The 13291-nt window shown below is 54.0% G+C and overlaps 2 protein-coding genes across 10 annotated transcripts in view; both read left to right on the forward strand.

Moving 5' to 3' along the window:
* The window catches only part of NUP62 (nucleoporin 62), a 25386-nt gene extending 15487 nt beyond the window's left edge, over positions 1-9899 (forward strand). For both annotated transcript variants that reach the window (XM_058706719.1, XM_058706718.1), the window contains exon 2: positions 7108-9899. In XM_058706719.1, coding sequence (XP_058562702.1) covers positions 7172-8752 — 1581 coding nt within the window. In that variant the 5' untranslated portion in view covers positions 7108-7171 and the 3' untranslated portion in view covers positions 8753-9899. The remainder of the gene's footprint in view (positions 1-7107) is intronic.
* Positions 1-13291, forward strand: part of IL4I1 (interleukin 4 induced 1) — a 38378-nt gene that overhangs the window by 15480 nt on the left and 9607 nt on the right. For 4 of the 8 annotated variants that reach the window (XM_058706711.1, XM_058706714.1, XM_058706710.1 and 1 more), the window contains exon 2: positions 11722-11844. Coding sequence is in view for 2 of the 8 variants with exons in the window: in XM_058706709.1 (XP_058562692.1) it covers positions 12448-12473 (26 nt within the window). In the remaining 6 variants the exon portion in view is untranslated. Of the gene's footprint in view, positions 1-11721; positions 11845-12408; positions 12474-13291 lie in introns of those variants that run through there. The other 4 variants (XM_058706709.1, XM_058706708.1, XM_058706716.1 and 1 more) reach the window with 3 other exon arrangements.

The following is a 13291-nucleotide window of genomic DNA, read 5'->3' on the forward strand; positions in this document are numbered from 1 at the left end:
TCTGACTCTTCTGCCACCTCCCGTTCCACCTGAGGACCCTTGTGATTACATTCAGGGCCCATGCTGCCATCCAGGGTGATCTCCCCATCTCGAAATCCTTAATTTAATCACACATGCAAGGTCCTTTTTTGCCATGTGAGGTCTCCTATTCACAGGTTCTGGGGCTAGGGGGCTGGACACGTATGAAGGCCATTATTCTATCACATAGACACGCCCCACCTCCCCCCATTGCCTTCTCAATCCTTCCATTCCTTTGAGTCCAAGGCTGAGGTTTCCCCCTCCATATTCATTCCCAAACACCCCTGTTTCAGATAGAGGAAAGGGGCTGGGACAGGGAGGGAGAGAGTCCCAGGTGCAGGGACAGTGGCCCCTGCACCTTAACCACACTGGCTGCCTGTCGTCATGTCCCACCCGGGACTTTGTTGTAGCTCTTCCCTCGGTGTGACTCAGCCAACCCCTTTGCCCCCGTGCCGCCACCGTGTTCCCCTTTCCCTGCCCCACTTTTGCTTCCTCCATAGTGCTTAGCCTATTCTAGCATGCTGTAGAATTCCTTTGTGAAGTTCGTTGTTCTCCTGTCTCCTTGGCTGGAATACAAGCCTCATGAGAGTAAGGAGCCTCTGTCTCGGTCACAGCCATAATCCCAGGGCCTCGAACGGTGCCTGGACATAGCAGGTGCTCACAAATATTTGTTGTATGAGTGAATGTTGCGCTGCAGAGAGTTTGGTTTGTCTCCGTTGTCATCCCTGTACATAGAATAGGGCTGAGTAAGCAATAGAGTAAATAAATTAGATAATCTGAGTTGGGATTTGGAGTGGCAAAGGAACTGCACGGGTCAGGTTGGTGGACCTGAGTGAAGTTGGAGGCGGTGGCAGAGAACGGTGGTCTTCAAGGCCGGGGCGGGGGCTGGGGGTGGTCAGAATCTCGGGCTCTCCTGGGCTGTGAGGGCGGACGGATGTGGTGTAAAAAACAAGGACAGATGCAGGGCAGGCCGTTCTGTCACCGACTCCCTCGGTGACTTCGTGGCAGCCCCTCCTCACTCCGGGCCCACTTGGGCGTCACGTCTGTGGCCATCTAGCCCTCAGCACCTGGCCCAAGCACTGTCCGCTTCTCTCGTAGGGGAGTTTGCCCGTTGGGTGAAAGTGGAAAAGTCTTGAAATAGTGTATGTTTTCCAGACACGTTTGTGAGAAACTCCCAAGGTCCTGGTCTCGGTTGACGGCCTCGTTAACTGGGACAGCCCCGCACAGCCATCACTCCGTTTCTTTACGTTTCCCAAACCGTGGTTCTCTCTCCTCTGTCCTCAGAGTCCCGGCTCTGGCTTCTGGCCTGGACCATCGCCCCGGCCTCCTCCAGTCCGTTCCCCACATGTAGATCTGCGATGTTAGTCTCCCTACCCGTGAAGCGCCTCCCTGGCTGCCTCGAAACCAAGTCTGAGGCATCAGCATGGCATTTCTTGACCAACGGCTCCCGTCACGTGGGGCTGTGCACACACTGTGCACCGTGGTCCCCAAGACCACCCTTGCGTTCACTGATTACTTAGAAGGACTCCTGAAACTCGGCACACCCGTTAGATTTTGCCCCCGTCACGGCAAAAGGGAGACGATAGTCCGCAAAGGTGAAAGATGCACAGGGCAGAGTCTGGGAGAGACCAGGTGTGAGCTCCCGCTCGTCTCCCAGGGGAGACGCCACCCGACAGCACCGCACTTGGGTCCCCAGGCACCACCGTGTGACCATGCACGCGGAGCGTTGCCCTCCAGGGATGCTCCCCTGAGCCCTGGTGCCTGGACCTTCACACAGGCACGGAGCATCTGTGTGACTGATCTTCATCACTCGGTCTCCGGCCCCTGCCGAGGGCAGGCCGGCAGGATGCTCTGGGGGCTTGGAGGTCCTCTCCCAGGAACCAGACACGGGCCAGTCTTTTCTTTGGATGATCCGGGCCTGCCGGGTTCAGCCTCTCTGTGCCCGCGACCAGGCCCTTCTCCCCTCCCGCCGGGCCGATCCTGGCTGATCTCACATCTCCCCTCCACACTCAGTTCCAGGAGAGTGCTCCCCAGAGCCCAGGCCAGCGTGAGGACCTGTCCTTGCTCGTACAACACGCGACCCGGTCCTGTCCCTGCCTGGTGCCTTGGTACTGAAGGTCACGTTTGGCCACCTCAAGGACGAGGGCCATGGCTTAAGTAACCTCTGGGCCTCACTCTCCTGGCTTAGGAAAGGGACCTGCTTTCAGGAGTAAATGAGCAATAATACATCGAAAGTGCAAAGCGTGGGGCCGAGTCGGCGTGTGTTTGCCACTGCGAGTAGCTCCTGGCTCCTGTAGAATCAGAAACACGTGAGGCATTTAATAAATGGTGAACCATGAAGCCACAAAAGCCCCCCACGGAAAATTGTTTTTCTTTTAGTTTTTTATTTTTTTTTTTATTTTATTTTATTTTATTTATTTTTTTTTTTATTTATTTTTGGGACAGAGAGAGACAGAGCATGAACGGGGGAGGGGCAGAGAGAGAGGGAGACACAGAATCGGAAACAGGCTCCAGGCTCCGAGCCATCAGCCCAGAGCCCGATGCGGGGCTCGAACTCACGGACCGCGAGATCGTGACCTGGCTGAAGTCGGACGCTTAACCGACTGCGCCACCCAGGCGCCCCTTATTTTTTTTTTTTTTTAATTTTTTTTTCAACGTTTTTTATTTATTTTTGGGACAGAGAGAGACAGAGCATGAACAGGGGAGGTGCAGAGAGAGGGAGACACAGAATCGGAAACAGGCTCCAGGCTCCGAGCCATCAGCCCAGAGCCTGACGCGGGGCTCAAACTCACGGACCGCGAGATCGTGACCTGGCTGAAGTCGGACGCTTAACCGACTGTGCCACCCAGGCGCCCCTCTTTTAGTTTTTTAACAGCTACAGAGACCTTTTTATAAATGCTCTTGTGGAAAAACTTAGCTGCAGCTTATTCACAGAAGCTCTGTGGGGCTGAGGTCTTGAGAACTGAGACGCGTAGGTAGGTGGTAGCTATTCGTAGGCTGTTGGCCGCCAGTAACCCGAACGGACCTGGCTTGACACGGCACTTGAGTGGGGAGCTGGGCTCTCATGAAGAAGGGGTCCAGTGCGGGGCGCCGGAGGCCCTGGGGGCTCAGGCATTGCTGTGGCGGGAGAGAAGGGACCTTTCCCAGAACCCCCCGGAAGAGCTTTATAAAAATGCCCCGGCCAGGGCGCCGCCCCCAAGAACCTGCCCCCAGAGGTGCTGATGGGCAGCCAGCCAAGGTCCCCAGGCTTAGACCAGGCAGCCCCGAGGTCCTCTCCTTAGAGGCGCGTGTCTATGCGGAACAGGAGAACGGAATGACAGGCTCTGCCAGGAAGGCAGAGGGTGCAGTGGACGTTGGAGAGGGGCAGCCGCCACAGGTTTCTTCAGACCCGGGCCACAAGAGGATCCCTGGAGACCCTTGCAGAAGTAAAACTGGTCCTGAAGAGGGAGAGGGGAAAGGAATCGGGACTTGGGGATGCCTTCCCTGGGCCGGGCACTTGGCTTCTCGGTTGTGACCTTGTTCTTCACGGTGGGAGGGGATTGTCCTCCTTACAGAGGGAGGCGCTGAGGCTTGGAGAGGCTCGGGAATAACTTGCCCCAGGCCCCACGGCTAGCAGCGGAAGCATAGTTCGAACACAGGTCTTGAAGTCTGAAGAACCAACCTCGTGCCTCAGGACAGGGAGCTGTCTTGCCTCCGAACTACCTTTGCTGTCTTGGATGAAAAGGAAGTAAGAAACGCGGGTATTGGATGGAGGCTGGGGTGCAGAATAGCGTCCGTGCCCCAAAGCAGGGCTGCTTGCCCTGTGACCGGGTGCACCTGTTTGACAGGGTAGAACTAAAGAGGGGTTTACAGCCCAAGGCCAGGGTTCAGGGCCCACTGTGGGATAAGAATGGACAAGTTACTTCCATCTGAGCCTCTCTTTTCCCATCTGTGCCGGGGGACAGTCATCCCGACCTCTCTGTAGGATCGGTGTGAAATTAGCTGGGGGTCTGGCTAGGGAGAGTGTACGTAGCACGGTGCCGGGCACACCTGGCTGCCTGGAAATCCCCCCGGGGTCTACATCTCGTGGCAGCCTACCGTGAATTCGCGTTAAACTTGAGGTCAGCCTCAACCCCCGCGTTTCTTTCAGAAGAACTTCTTTACAGCTGGGTGTTTGCGGCCCCTCCTGGGCTCCTTTTCTTCTTTCCTCACCAGCTTCCAGAGGCTGTCCCCAAAGTAAAACTTTCAAGCGTGTGCCTGCGCATGGCCGCAGTGATAACGAGCACCCTAACTTGCATCCCACGGATGCTGGCCTCGCTTCAGCCCAGTAGCTGCCACCCCACTTTCCTGATAAGGGAACTGAGTCTCAGAGAGGTTTCCTGCCCCTCGTTTGAAACCGGAGCCCTAGGGAGCCACTAGGTCCTACCTCAGGTCTGTCAGATATTTTATGCTTTCCAACCGTGTTCTTTCCCCATGGCTGCGCTCACAAATTTACAGCAGCTTCGTGGCTTAAAATGACAGATTTATTTTCTTACAGTTCAGGAGGTCAAAGTCCGAATTCAGTCTCAAAAGTGCTAAAAGCAGGGTGTCAGCAGGGTACCTGCTGTCACCTTTTTCTAGCTTCTAGAGGCCTGTGTGTTCCCATGCTTGGGGCACTTCCTCTGCATCTCAAAACCATTAATTTAATCACACCTGGAAATTCCTTTTGCCGCACACAGCAGCATATTCCCAGGTTCCAGGGATTCGGGTGTGGGCATCTTCAGGGGGACCACATGGTTGATAGCACTTCCCATACTGACTCCACTGGAAACTATTCAGGGCTCCCACCACCTTCAGGGTCAGCTCCACCTCCCCACCTCGGTCTGGCCCCACCCCAGCCCCAGTCACCTTTGAGGCAGGGCCAGCCTAGGGGAGGCTTGTTTAATTCAGTAACTCCATCTATCCTACTTGAGTTGTGATTTTAAAACCTGGCTGCATAAGTTCACTGGTTCCTCAGACTGAATCCACACCCTATAATTTGAGCCTCTTTGAAACACCAGGCTTATAGATTATGTCCCTCCATTGTACGGACAGAACAAACATCAAAGTAGAAAGGAGATGATGTAGTCCCACCACCCAAAGATGGGCCCTGTCCACATCGGTGTGTCTCCTTCCTGTGCTCCTTTTTTTTTCTTTTTTTTTTAATTTTTATTTAAAAAAATTTTTTTAATGTTTATTTATTTCAAGAGAGAGAAAGAGACACAGAATCTGAAGCAGGCTCCAGGCTCTGAGCCATCAGCACAGAGCCCAACGCGGGGCTCGAATTCATGAGCCATGAGATCATGACCTGAGCCGAAGTCAGACGCTCAACTGACTGAGCCACCCAGGCACCCCTCAAATTTGTATTTAAATTCTAGTTTGGTTAACATACATACAGTGTCACATTGGTTTCAGGAGTAGCATTTAGTGACTCAACACTTACCTGTAACCCCCAGTGCTGATCCTAACAAGTTCCCTCCTTAATGCCCATCAGCCGTTTAGCCCTTCCTGCCCTCCTGGAAAGTTCTGTCTTCCACAGCTGAGATCACACTGCACTAGTGATGTGCATTCTGCCCAGGTCCCTTTGTTGTCACTTCTTACGTTTCTTGTGTGTCGTAAGAGTCTGTCAGTAGGGGCGCCTGGGTGGCGCAGTCGGTTAAGCGTCCGACTTCAGCCAGGTCACGATCTCACGGCCAGTGAGTTCGAGCCCCGCGTCAGGCTCTGGGCTGATGGCTCAGAGCCTGGAGCCTGTTTCCGATTCTGTGTCTCCCTCTCTCTCTGTCCCTCCCCCGTTCATGCTCTGTCTCTCTCTGTCCCAAAAATAAATAAATGTTGAAAAAAAAAAAATTTAAAAAAAAAAAAAAAAAAAAAGAGTCTGTCAGTAGGTGTAACGCAGCTCTTCCCTTACACCGAAAACTAAATCAATCCCCTCGCTTGGTGTGAGAAAGTGCCCTGTTGTCCGGGACCCATGCTGGGCCAGTAGAAGTCAGCAAACAGGCCCGTGGCCTGGGGTCAGCTCCTGGCTCCACCCCTTGCTGGCTGGGAGATCGTGGGCAAGTCACCGCAGCCCTCTGAGCCCCACTGTCCTCACCCCACTGTCTTGAGGACAGAATCCCTGTCTCCAGGTATTAGTGAGAGTGAGCGTCTGTGAGCAGCCCCTGCGTCAGCTAACAGGTGACTCTGCTTGGGTCTTTTTCAGTCAGAAATTGTAGAAATCTAGTCGGCTTAGACTGAACAGGGTTGTGCTGGCTCATGGAGCTTCTAAGGAGGATGGGGTGGGGCCTCTGAGTACGTGTAGATCCTCTGGGCACATGATCACTTTCTCCCTCTCCCCCTGTCACTCTCTCTGGTGGCAGCTCGGCTGCAGATGGCCGAAAAGGAGGGGGGTGCCCCACATGTTCATCCTCTGTGCCCTACACCTGCAGGTGAAGACCACCTCCTCTTGAGTGCCTGGAGAGCAGTCCCAGGGGAGGTCTGAGTTAGCCGACTGGGGTCTCCTGTCCACCCCCAAGTTAGAAGGAGGGCAGAGGGATGCGCCAACACGCCCTCCATCCTCCTAACAGGTCAGGGGTGTGCACAGATGGGACCTTCGCCACCTCAGGCCCTGCCGTGCAGCTCCGCTTTCTGGGGCCTTTCTGTGAGTCCAGAAGGGCAGTCAGCGTGGCACTCGGCCAGATCAGCCCACCGCCCACCGCCTCCCACCTGTGGTTGGCACGGTATCCTGGGCAGCCGGTCCTCCAGGTGTTATTTTGTGTGCCCTCCTCGGGGCTGAGGTCAGCTCAGGTGCCTGCTCTTTGGCCTTCTCTTCCACGGCAGCAGATACTCCTGCTTGTGCTGAACCTGGCTGCTCATGGCCCAAGCACATCTAGCCCCGAGCACCTGACCCCCAGGGCACCGGCTTATGCTTCCGAATCTTTCTTTGCTAGTTTAACAGGGCCTGTCTGGGCTGTAGCAGGGAGCAGGGTGGCGAGCACGTATTATAATTATGCAAAGTCGCGCCACCCTCCACACGCTCCATCGTGCCATTGAGGTTGCCTTTCCCAAACTGCCATCTGATCATGTGACTTACTGTGCTTTGAAAATCTTCCCAAGGTTGCAGACACCGAGGGATTTGCTCTGGGAGTCAGAGTAGCCGCTGCCGCCGGAATCTGGAACCATGAGCGGGTTTAATTTTGGAGGCACTGGGGCCCCCACAGGCGGGTTCACGTTTGGCACCGCGAAGACGGCAACAACCACGCCTGCTACCGGCTTCTCTTTCTCTACATCTGGCACTGGCGGGTTTAACTTTGGGACTCCCTCCCAGCCCGCCACAAGCACCCCTTCTACTGGCCTGTTCTCGCTCACCACCCAAGCTCCGGCGACACAGACCCCAGGGTTCAGTTTTGGAACCACAACTCCTGCTACGGGAGGAACGGGATTCTCCTTAGGGATCAGCGCTCCGAAGCTAAACCTGAGCAATGCAGCCGCCACCCCGGCCACTGCTCACCCTGGCGGCTTTGGGCTCGGCGGCAGCACCCTCACCAACGCCGTATCGAGCGCTGTCACCTCCAGCCAGAGCACGGCACCCGCTGGCTTTGTGTTCGGCTCCACCACCACCTCTGCCGCTCCGTCCACCACACCGGGGGGATTCTCGTTCGCAGGCGGAAGCGCGTCCCAGAGCGGGACCTCCGGTTTCAGTATTGGCTCCATGGGGAGTTTGGCCCAGCCCACGGCACTGGGCGGACTGCCCTTCACTCCCGCCACTCCGGCAACCACTGGAGCAGGAGCCACTCAGCCAGCTGCTCCTGCACCCGCCGCGGCCACCACCAGTGCCGGGCCCACGCTGTTCGCCTCGCTAGCGACCGCTCCAGCCTCCTCCACCACCACCGGGCTTTCCCTTTGTACCCCGTCGACCACAGCTGCGGCACCCGGGACCGGAACGCTGGGCTTCAGCTTAAAGGCCCCCGGGGCGGCTTCTGCCTCCTCCACGACAACATCCACTGCCACTGCCACCACTGCCACAGCCACCACCACGGCGGCCACCACCACCGCCGGCTTTGCCTTGAATCTGAAGCCACTGGCACCGGCCGGGATCGCCAGCAACGCACCGGCTGCCGCGACCGTGCCTCCTGGCTCCGGTGCACCCACGGGGGCGTCCGCCAGTCCCGTGATGACCTACGCCCAGCTGGAGAGTCTGATCAACAAGTGGAGCCTGGAGCTGGAGGACCAGGAGCGGCACTTTTTGCAGCAGGCCACACAGGTCAACGCCTGGGACCGCACGCTGATCGAGAACGGGGAGAAGATCACTACCCTCCACCGCGAGGTGGAGAAAGTGAAGCTGGACCAGAAGAGGCTGGACCAAGAGCTCGACTTCATCCTGTCTCAGCAGAAGGAGCTGGAAGACCTGCTGAGCCCGCTGGAGGAGTCGGTCAAGGAGCAGAGCGGGACCGTCTACCTGCAGCACGCCGACGAGGAGCGCGAGAAAACCTACAAGCTCGCCGAGAACATCGACGCGCAGCTGAAGCGCATGGCCCAAGACCTCAAGGACATCATCGAGCACCTGAACACGTCTGGAGGTCCCGCCGACACCAGCGACCCCCTGCAGCAGATCTGCAAGATCCTCAACGCGCACATGGACTCGCTGCAGTGGATCGACCAGAACTCGGCCCTGCTGCAGAGGAAGGTGGAGGAGGTGACCAAGGTGTGCGAGGGGCGTCGCAAAGAGCAGGAGCGCAGCTTCCGGATCACGTTCGACTGAGCTGCCGGCCGTCTTCAGGGCCCGTGGGTTCCAAGGGTGGTGGGGGCAGTGGGCGCCGCGTAATTATTGTCTGGTTTTTGGTTGCAGTGAGTACTTGTTTGCTCCTTTCTTCCAAACGACTGTGCTGTTGAGAACAGTTCTGTGGTCTGGCATTTTGCATTAGTAAAAAGAGAAATATTCCAAGCACTCTGGTCCTGACAGCAGCCTAGTGGGTGTGGTTTCTTTTGTGTATCTTTTGCGTATCCCAGACCCCATCACCTACAACAGCCACCCTCCCCATCCTTCCTGGCTCCAGCCAGGTGCTGGAGAAGTGCTGATTCGCACAAACACCATCCGTCTCCCAGCCAGGGTCTGCTAGGCGGCCACTTGTCCAACACATAGTCGTAGGTGCAATGAAAAGTCTCCGTCTTCGAGGAGACAGCATCCTCGTATGAGGTGTGTGCGTGTGGAAATTCACCACCAGTGCAAAGAAGGGACTTGTGAATAGAACCGACCGTGGGATGTAGAATTTCAAAGGAGGAAGGACAGGTCAGATGAGGGACTTAAATGAGGTGTTGAGAAAAGGGTCAGACTCAAACCGGGAGGTCTTCACTTTGCCTGGCTGACATGCCTCCTGATTGTCCAGGTCTCCTTATCTTAGGCCTCACCTCCTCCGGGAAGCCCTCTCGGCCACCCCAAAAGCTGGGTCAGATGGCTGTCCTGTGGTCCCTGCACCATGCTGAGCTCGCACCTTTGATAACACTCGCCACACGATCTTAGGCCAACCGGTTACGTCACTGCCTCACCATAAGAGTGTGAGCCCCTGCGGGCAAGGAGCGTTCCTTATTCCCTTTTGTGACCTCAGCACCATCCCTCACATTTGCGAATGAATGAACAACAGAGATGAAAAAACAGCATAAAATGTTCATCCACAAAATGGCCTGCTGAAATGCCCACGGGTGCCAGAGGCGGCCACAGACTTGGTTCTGAACTTGACCAACGCTAAAGCAAACCTAGTTAGTTACAGTGAGATCCAGTGTCCAGAAGAACAGAAGGCAACCAGTTGTATCCCAAGTGTCTTTTGTATTTGTCTTTACACGCTGCACTGTCTGAAATACCTGTGACTGTATGTTGCTTTCCTAAATAAAATTTATTGTGGAACAAAAAAGATGCCATTAACGTGGATAACTTAGAAGGCTGGGTAAAAAGAGCAGGTTCCAGGTAAAAACCCCATGAGGTGGCCGTTTGTCTGGAACTCAGAAACCAGCAGAACTAGACGACGCATTTAGGCCCGCCTCTGCCAAAACGCAAGCGGTATGTTCCTCTGGTGCTGACGGCAGAGGAGGGACACACGGGAGAGTGTGTGCAGGTGACGTTCTAGGTTATATCTTAGATACACATCAATGTCCAGTCCTTTGCCATCGTCCCGAAGGCGGTAGCTCCGCAGCAGCGGGTGCCATGGGCAGCGTCCCTCTCCATTACCTGGGGCTAGCTGGAGGGTGCTCGTTGTGCCTCAGAGGTGGAAAGCAGGTAAAGCTGGGATGCGGATTTGTTTGGGTCATTTCCACATGCCCAACATTGTGCCTCTTGTCCCCAGCTCCCGTAGGCGAGAATGACGCCCAGCAGTTGGATCTGATCTCCTGCTGAGGGGTGGAGAGTCTGTCCCTCCGGCCTTTGCCTCGCTGAGCCTGCTTTTTGCTAAGGAATGCCCAAAGCTTATTCCTGGAGACTTGTGGTCCAGTTGCCCAAAGTCATGACCATAAGTCGTTTCACCATCTTTGGCTTCCCAGAACAAGTGTCTTGCAAAAGCCACAGCAGAGGGAGAAGGGAGCCGCCAGACTAAACCACTTGATTCTCTCTAAAAGCTCCCCACCACCTTCCTGGCAAGTTGGCCTTCAGAGCCTCCGCGACCCGTATCTGACCCCTCTCCCTGAAGGGGGAGATGGGATGGGGCAGCCTCGAGTCCCCCTAGAAAGTAGGAAGTAGTTCGTATTTTATACACATTTATTCATTCAACACCCATTTTTGGAGCACCTGCTAAATAGCTGGCCTGGCATCGGGGTCACAAAAATGGGACAGTGTTTCCGCCCACACACAGGTTGCTGGTAGGGGCCAGACAGTCGTGCTAAGATTTCCCCTGAGCTTGCATTTCAAATGTATATCATTTGCCTGTTTTGCATATTAAACGCTCGTAAAACTTAATTGCTTTCATATAGCTGTATTTTTTAATTTTTTTTTTTTAGATTTAAAAAAAAAATTTTAATGTTTATTTTTTATTTTTTATTTTTTTAAATTTTTTTTTCAACGTTTTTTATTTATTTTTGGGACAGAGAGAGACAGAGCATGAACGGGGAAGGGGCAGAGAGAGAGGGAGACACAGAATCGGAAACAGGCTCCAGGCTCTGAGCCATCAGCCCAGAGCCTGACGCGGGGCTCGAACTCACGGACCGCGAGATCGTGACCTGGCTGAAGTCGGACGCTTAACCGACTGCGCCACCCAGGCGCCCCTAATGTTTATTTTTGAGAGAGACAGAGCACAAGGAGGGGAGGGGCAGAGAGAGGGGGACACAGAATCCGAAGCAGCTCCAGGCTCTGAGCTGTCAGTCCAGATCCCAATGTGGGGCTCAAACTTACAAACTGTGAGATCAATACCTTAGCTGAAGTCAAGACGCTTAACCGACTGAGCTACGCAGGTGCCCCAGAGCTGTATTTTTTTTTTTTTTTTTTTTTAATGAAAACATTGAAGTTCCATCTATTTTCTTCCTGTTCCCCAAGGGATCTTGGGCAACCCATTCAAATACAGTTCAAAATCAGGAGGATGGCCATGTGGGAGGGCTGGCTACAGTGTTCTGGTGCCACAGGGAAAGCGGCCCCAACAGGCTTCCTCGGGGAGTCAGGGAGGGGTCCCTGAGATTGCAACAGATTCAGCAGCTGACTGGGTACCACCCTGCAGATGATGACTTCATTGTAATTGCCGTTTCCCTTTCCAGGAAGAAAACAGATGCGCTTCTTTGCCAGTGCAGACAAATGGCCTCTGCTTAAGGTTCCTCTTCATTAATTAGTACGAAGACAGCCAATGTGGTGACTAAATTTGGAATCAGTGGCTTTTAAAGGTGAATCTCTCCATAAGCTATACCTGCATTTCTTCTCCCCGTACAGGGATAAGAGTGGCAATTAGATTTGTGGCCATGGCTTTCTGTTAATCTCAAAGACACCCTTTCAAACGACTGCCTCTCTATGGCCCAGCACCTTCCCCAGGATCATGCCTCTTCCTGTCAGCCACAGCTTGGCGTCAGAAGGATCAGATGTCCCCAAACAGCACCCTTGATCTTCTAGGGGAGGTTGAAACCAAGGACTCCCAAGCAGTGGTGTGCTGGTAAATGTTGAATAGCTGGCTCTCCGGAGAAGGGGAGAGCCCTCATGGGGTACCAGTTGTTGGTCCCATGGTGTAAATACTCCCACCGGGGCTGATTTCAAGCTATCGACTTGAGGTCACTGAACATGACGTCACTGAGCATGAATTTGGGAAATTGACATGCACTATCTAGATACAGTGAATTCACCCCAAGAATATACAGAATAGTAAAATGTAATCCGGTGATTGGGAAGAAATGAGTTTGGAGTAAATCTGTGTTTCAGGAGATTGATCAGAATTTTTTTTTTTTTTTTTTTTAAAGAATGGCTTGCAGAACCAAACCGAGAAAAAGACCCTAAAAATGAAACCATCCGCTCTCGTGTACTGGTATGAGCCAGCCCCAGCACACCACTGCTCCCGTTTTCAATCAACCTTGAAATTACTTGGGTGCCTAAAAAGCCTGCCCTCAGACTCTCCGGGCAGCAGTGTTCTGCAGAACTTCCGGGCACAAAATCCCTCAGCCTCAGAAGCCAGCCCCCAGCCAGGCTTGACTCGGCCACGCTGCCCCTGTGCCTGCCCTAGAGTCCTCACACGTGGGCACCGATCACTTCAAACGCCAGTGACTCACCTGGTGCACACACACACTTCACAGGCAGACACCGTCCTGGTCGCACCCATGACCTCCAAAGGTTTCCCCGAGGCAGAAACCAGACCTGGTGCGCTGCCCTGCCAGGTTCAGGCCTGGCCTGGGGCTGTGGGGTCCCATTAAGCCCCTTGGTTCCAAGGACACAGACACCAAATCCGCCAACCTGAAAGTAATACTCGCTCATTGACACAGACCCTCAGCATCACTCAAATGCCAAGTGGGCCCTGTCTTGAGTTTGGATTCAAACCGACTGTTAATTTTTTTTTCTTCTTTTTTTTTTTTCCAACTGTTAATTTTTTGAGACAATCAGGGAAATGCGGACTTTGGTTTAATGCCATTTTTATTTATTTGTTTTTTTTAAGTTTATTTTGAGAGACAGAGATGGCACAAGTGGGGGAGGGGCAGAGAGAGAGAGAGAGAGAGAGAGAGAGAGAGAGAGAGAGAGAGAATCCCAAGCAGGCTCCACACTGTCAGTGTAGAGCTTGATACGGGCTTGAACCTGTGAAACCATGCGATCATGACCTGAGCGGAAACCAAGAGTTGGATACTTAACTGACTG

The sequence above is a fragment of the Neofelis nebulosa genome, chromosome 17 (assembly GCF_028018385.1).
Source record: "Neofelis nebulosa isolate mNeoNeb1 chromosome 17, mNeoNeb1.pri, whole genome shotgun sequence".
Lineage (NCBI taxonomy): Eukaryota > Metazoa > Chordata > Mammalia > Carnivora > Felidae > Neofelis > Neofelis nebulosa.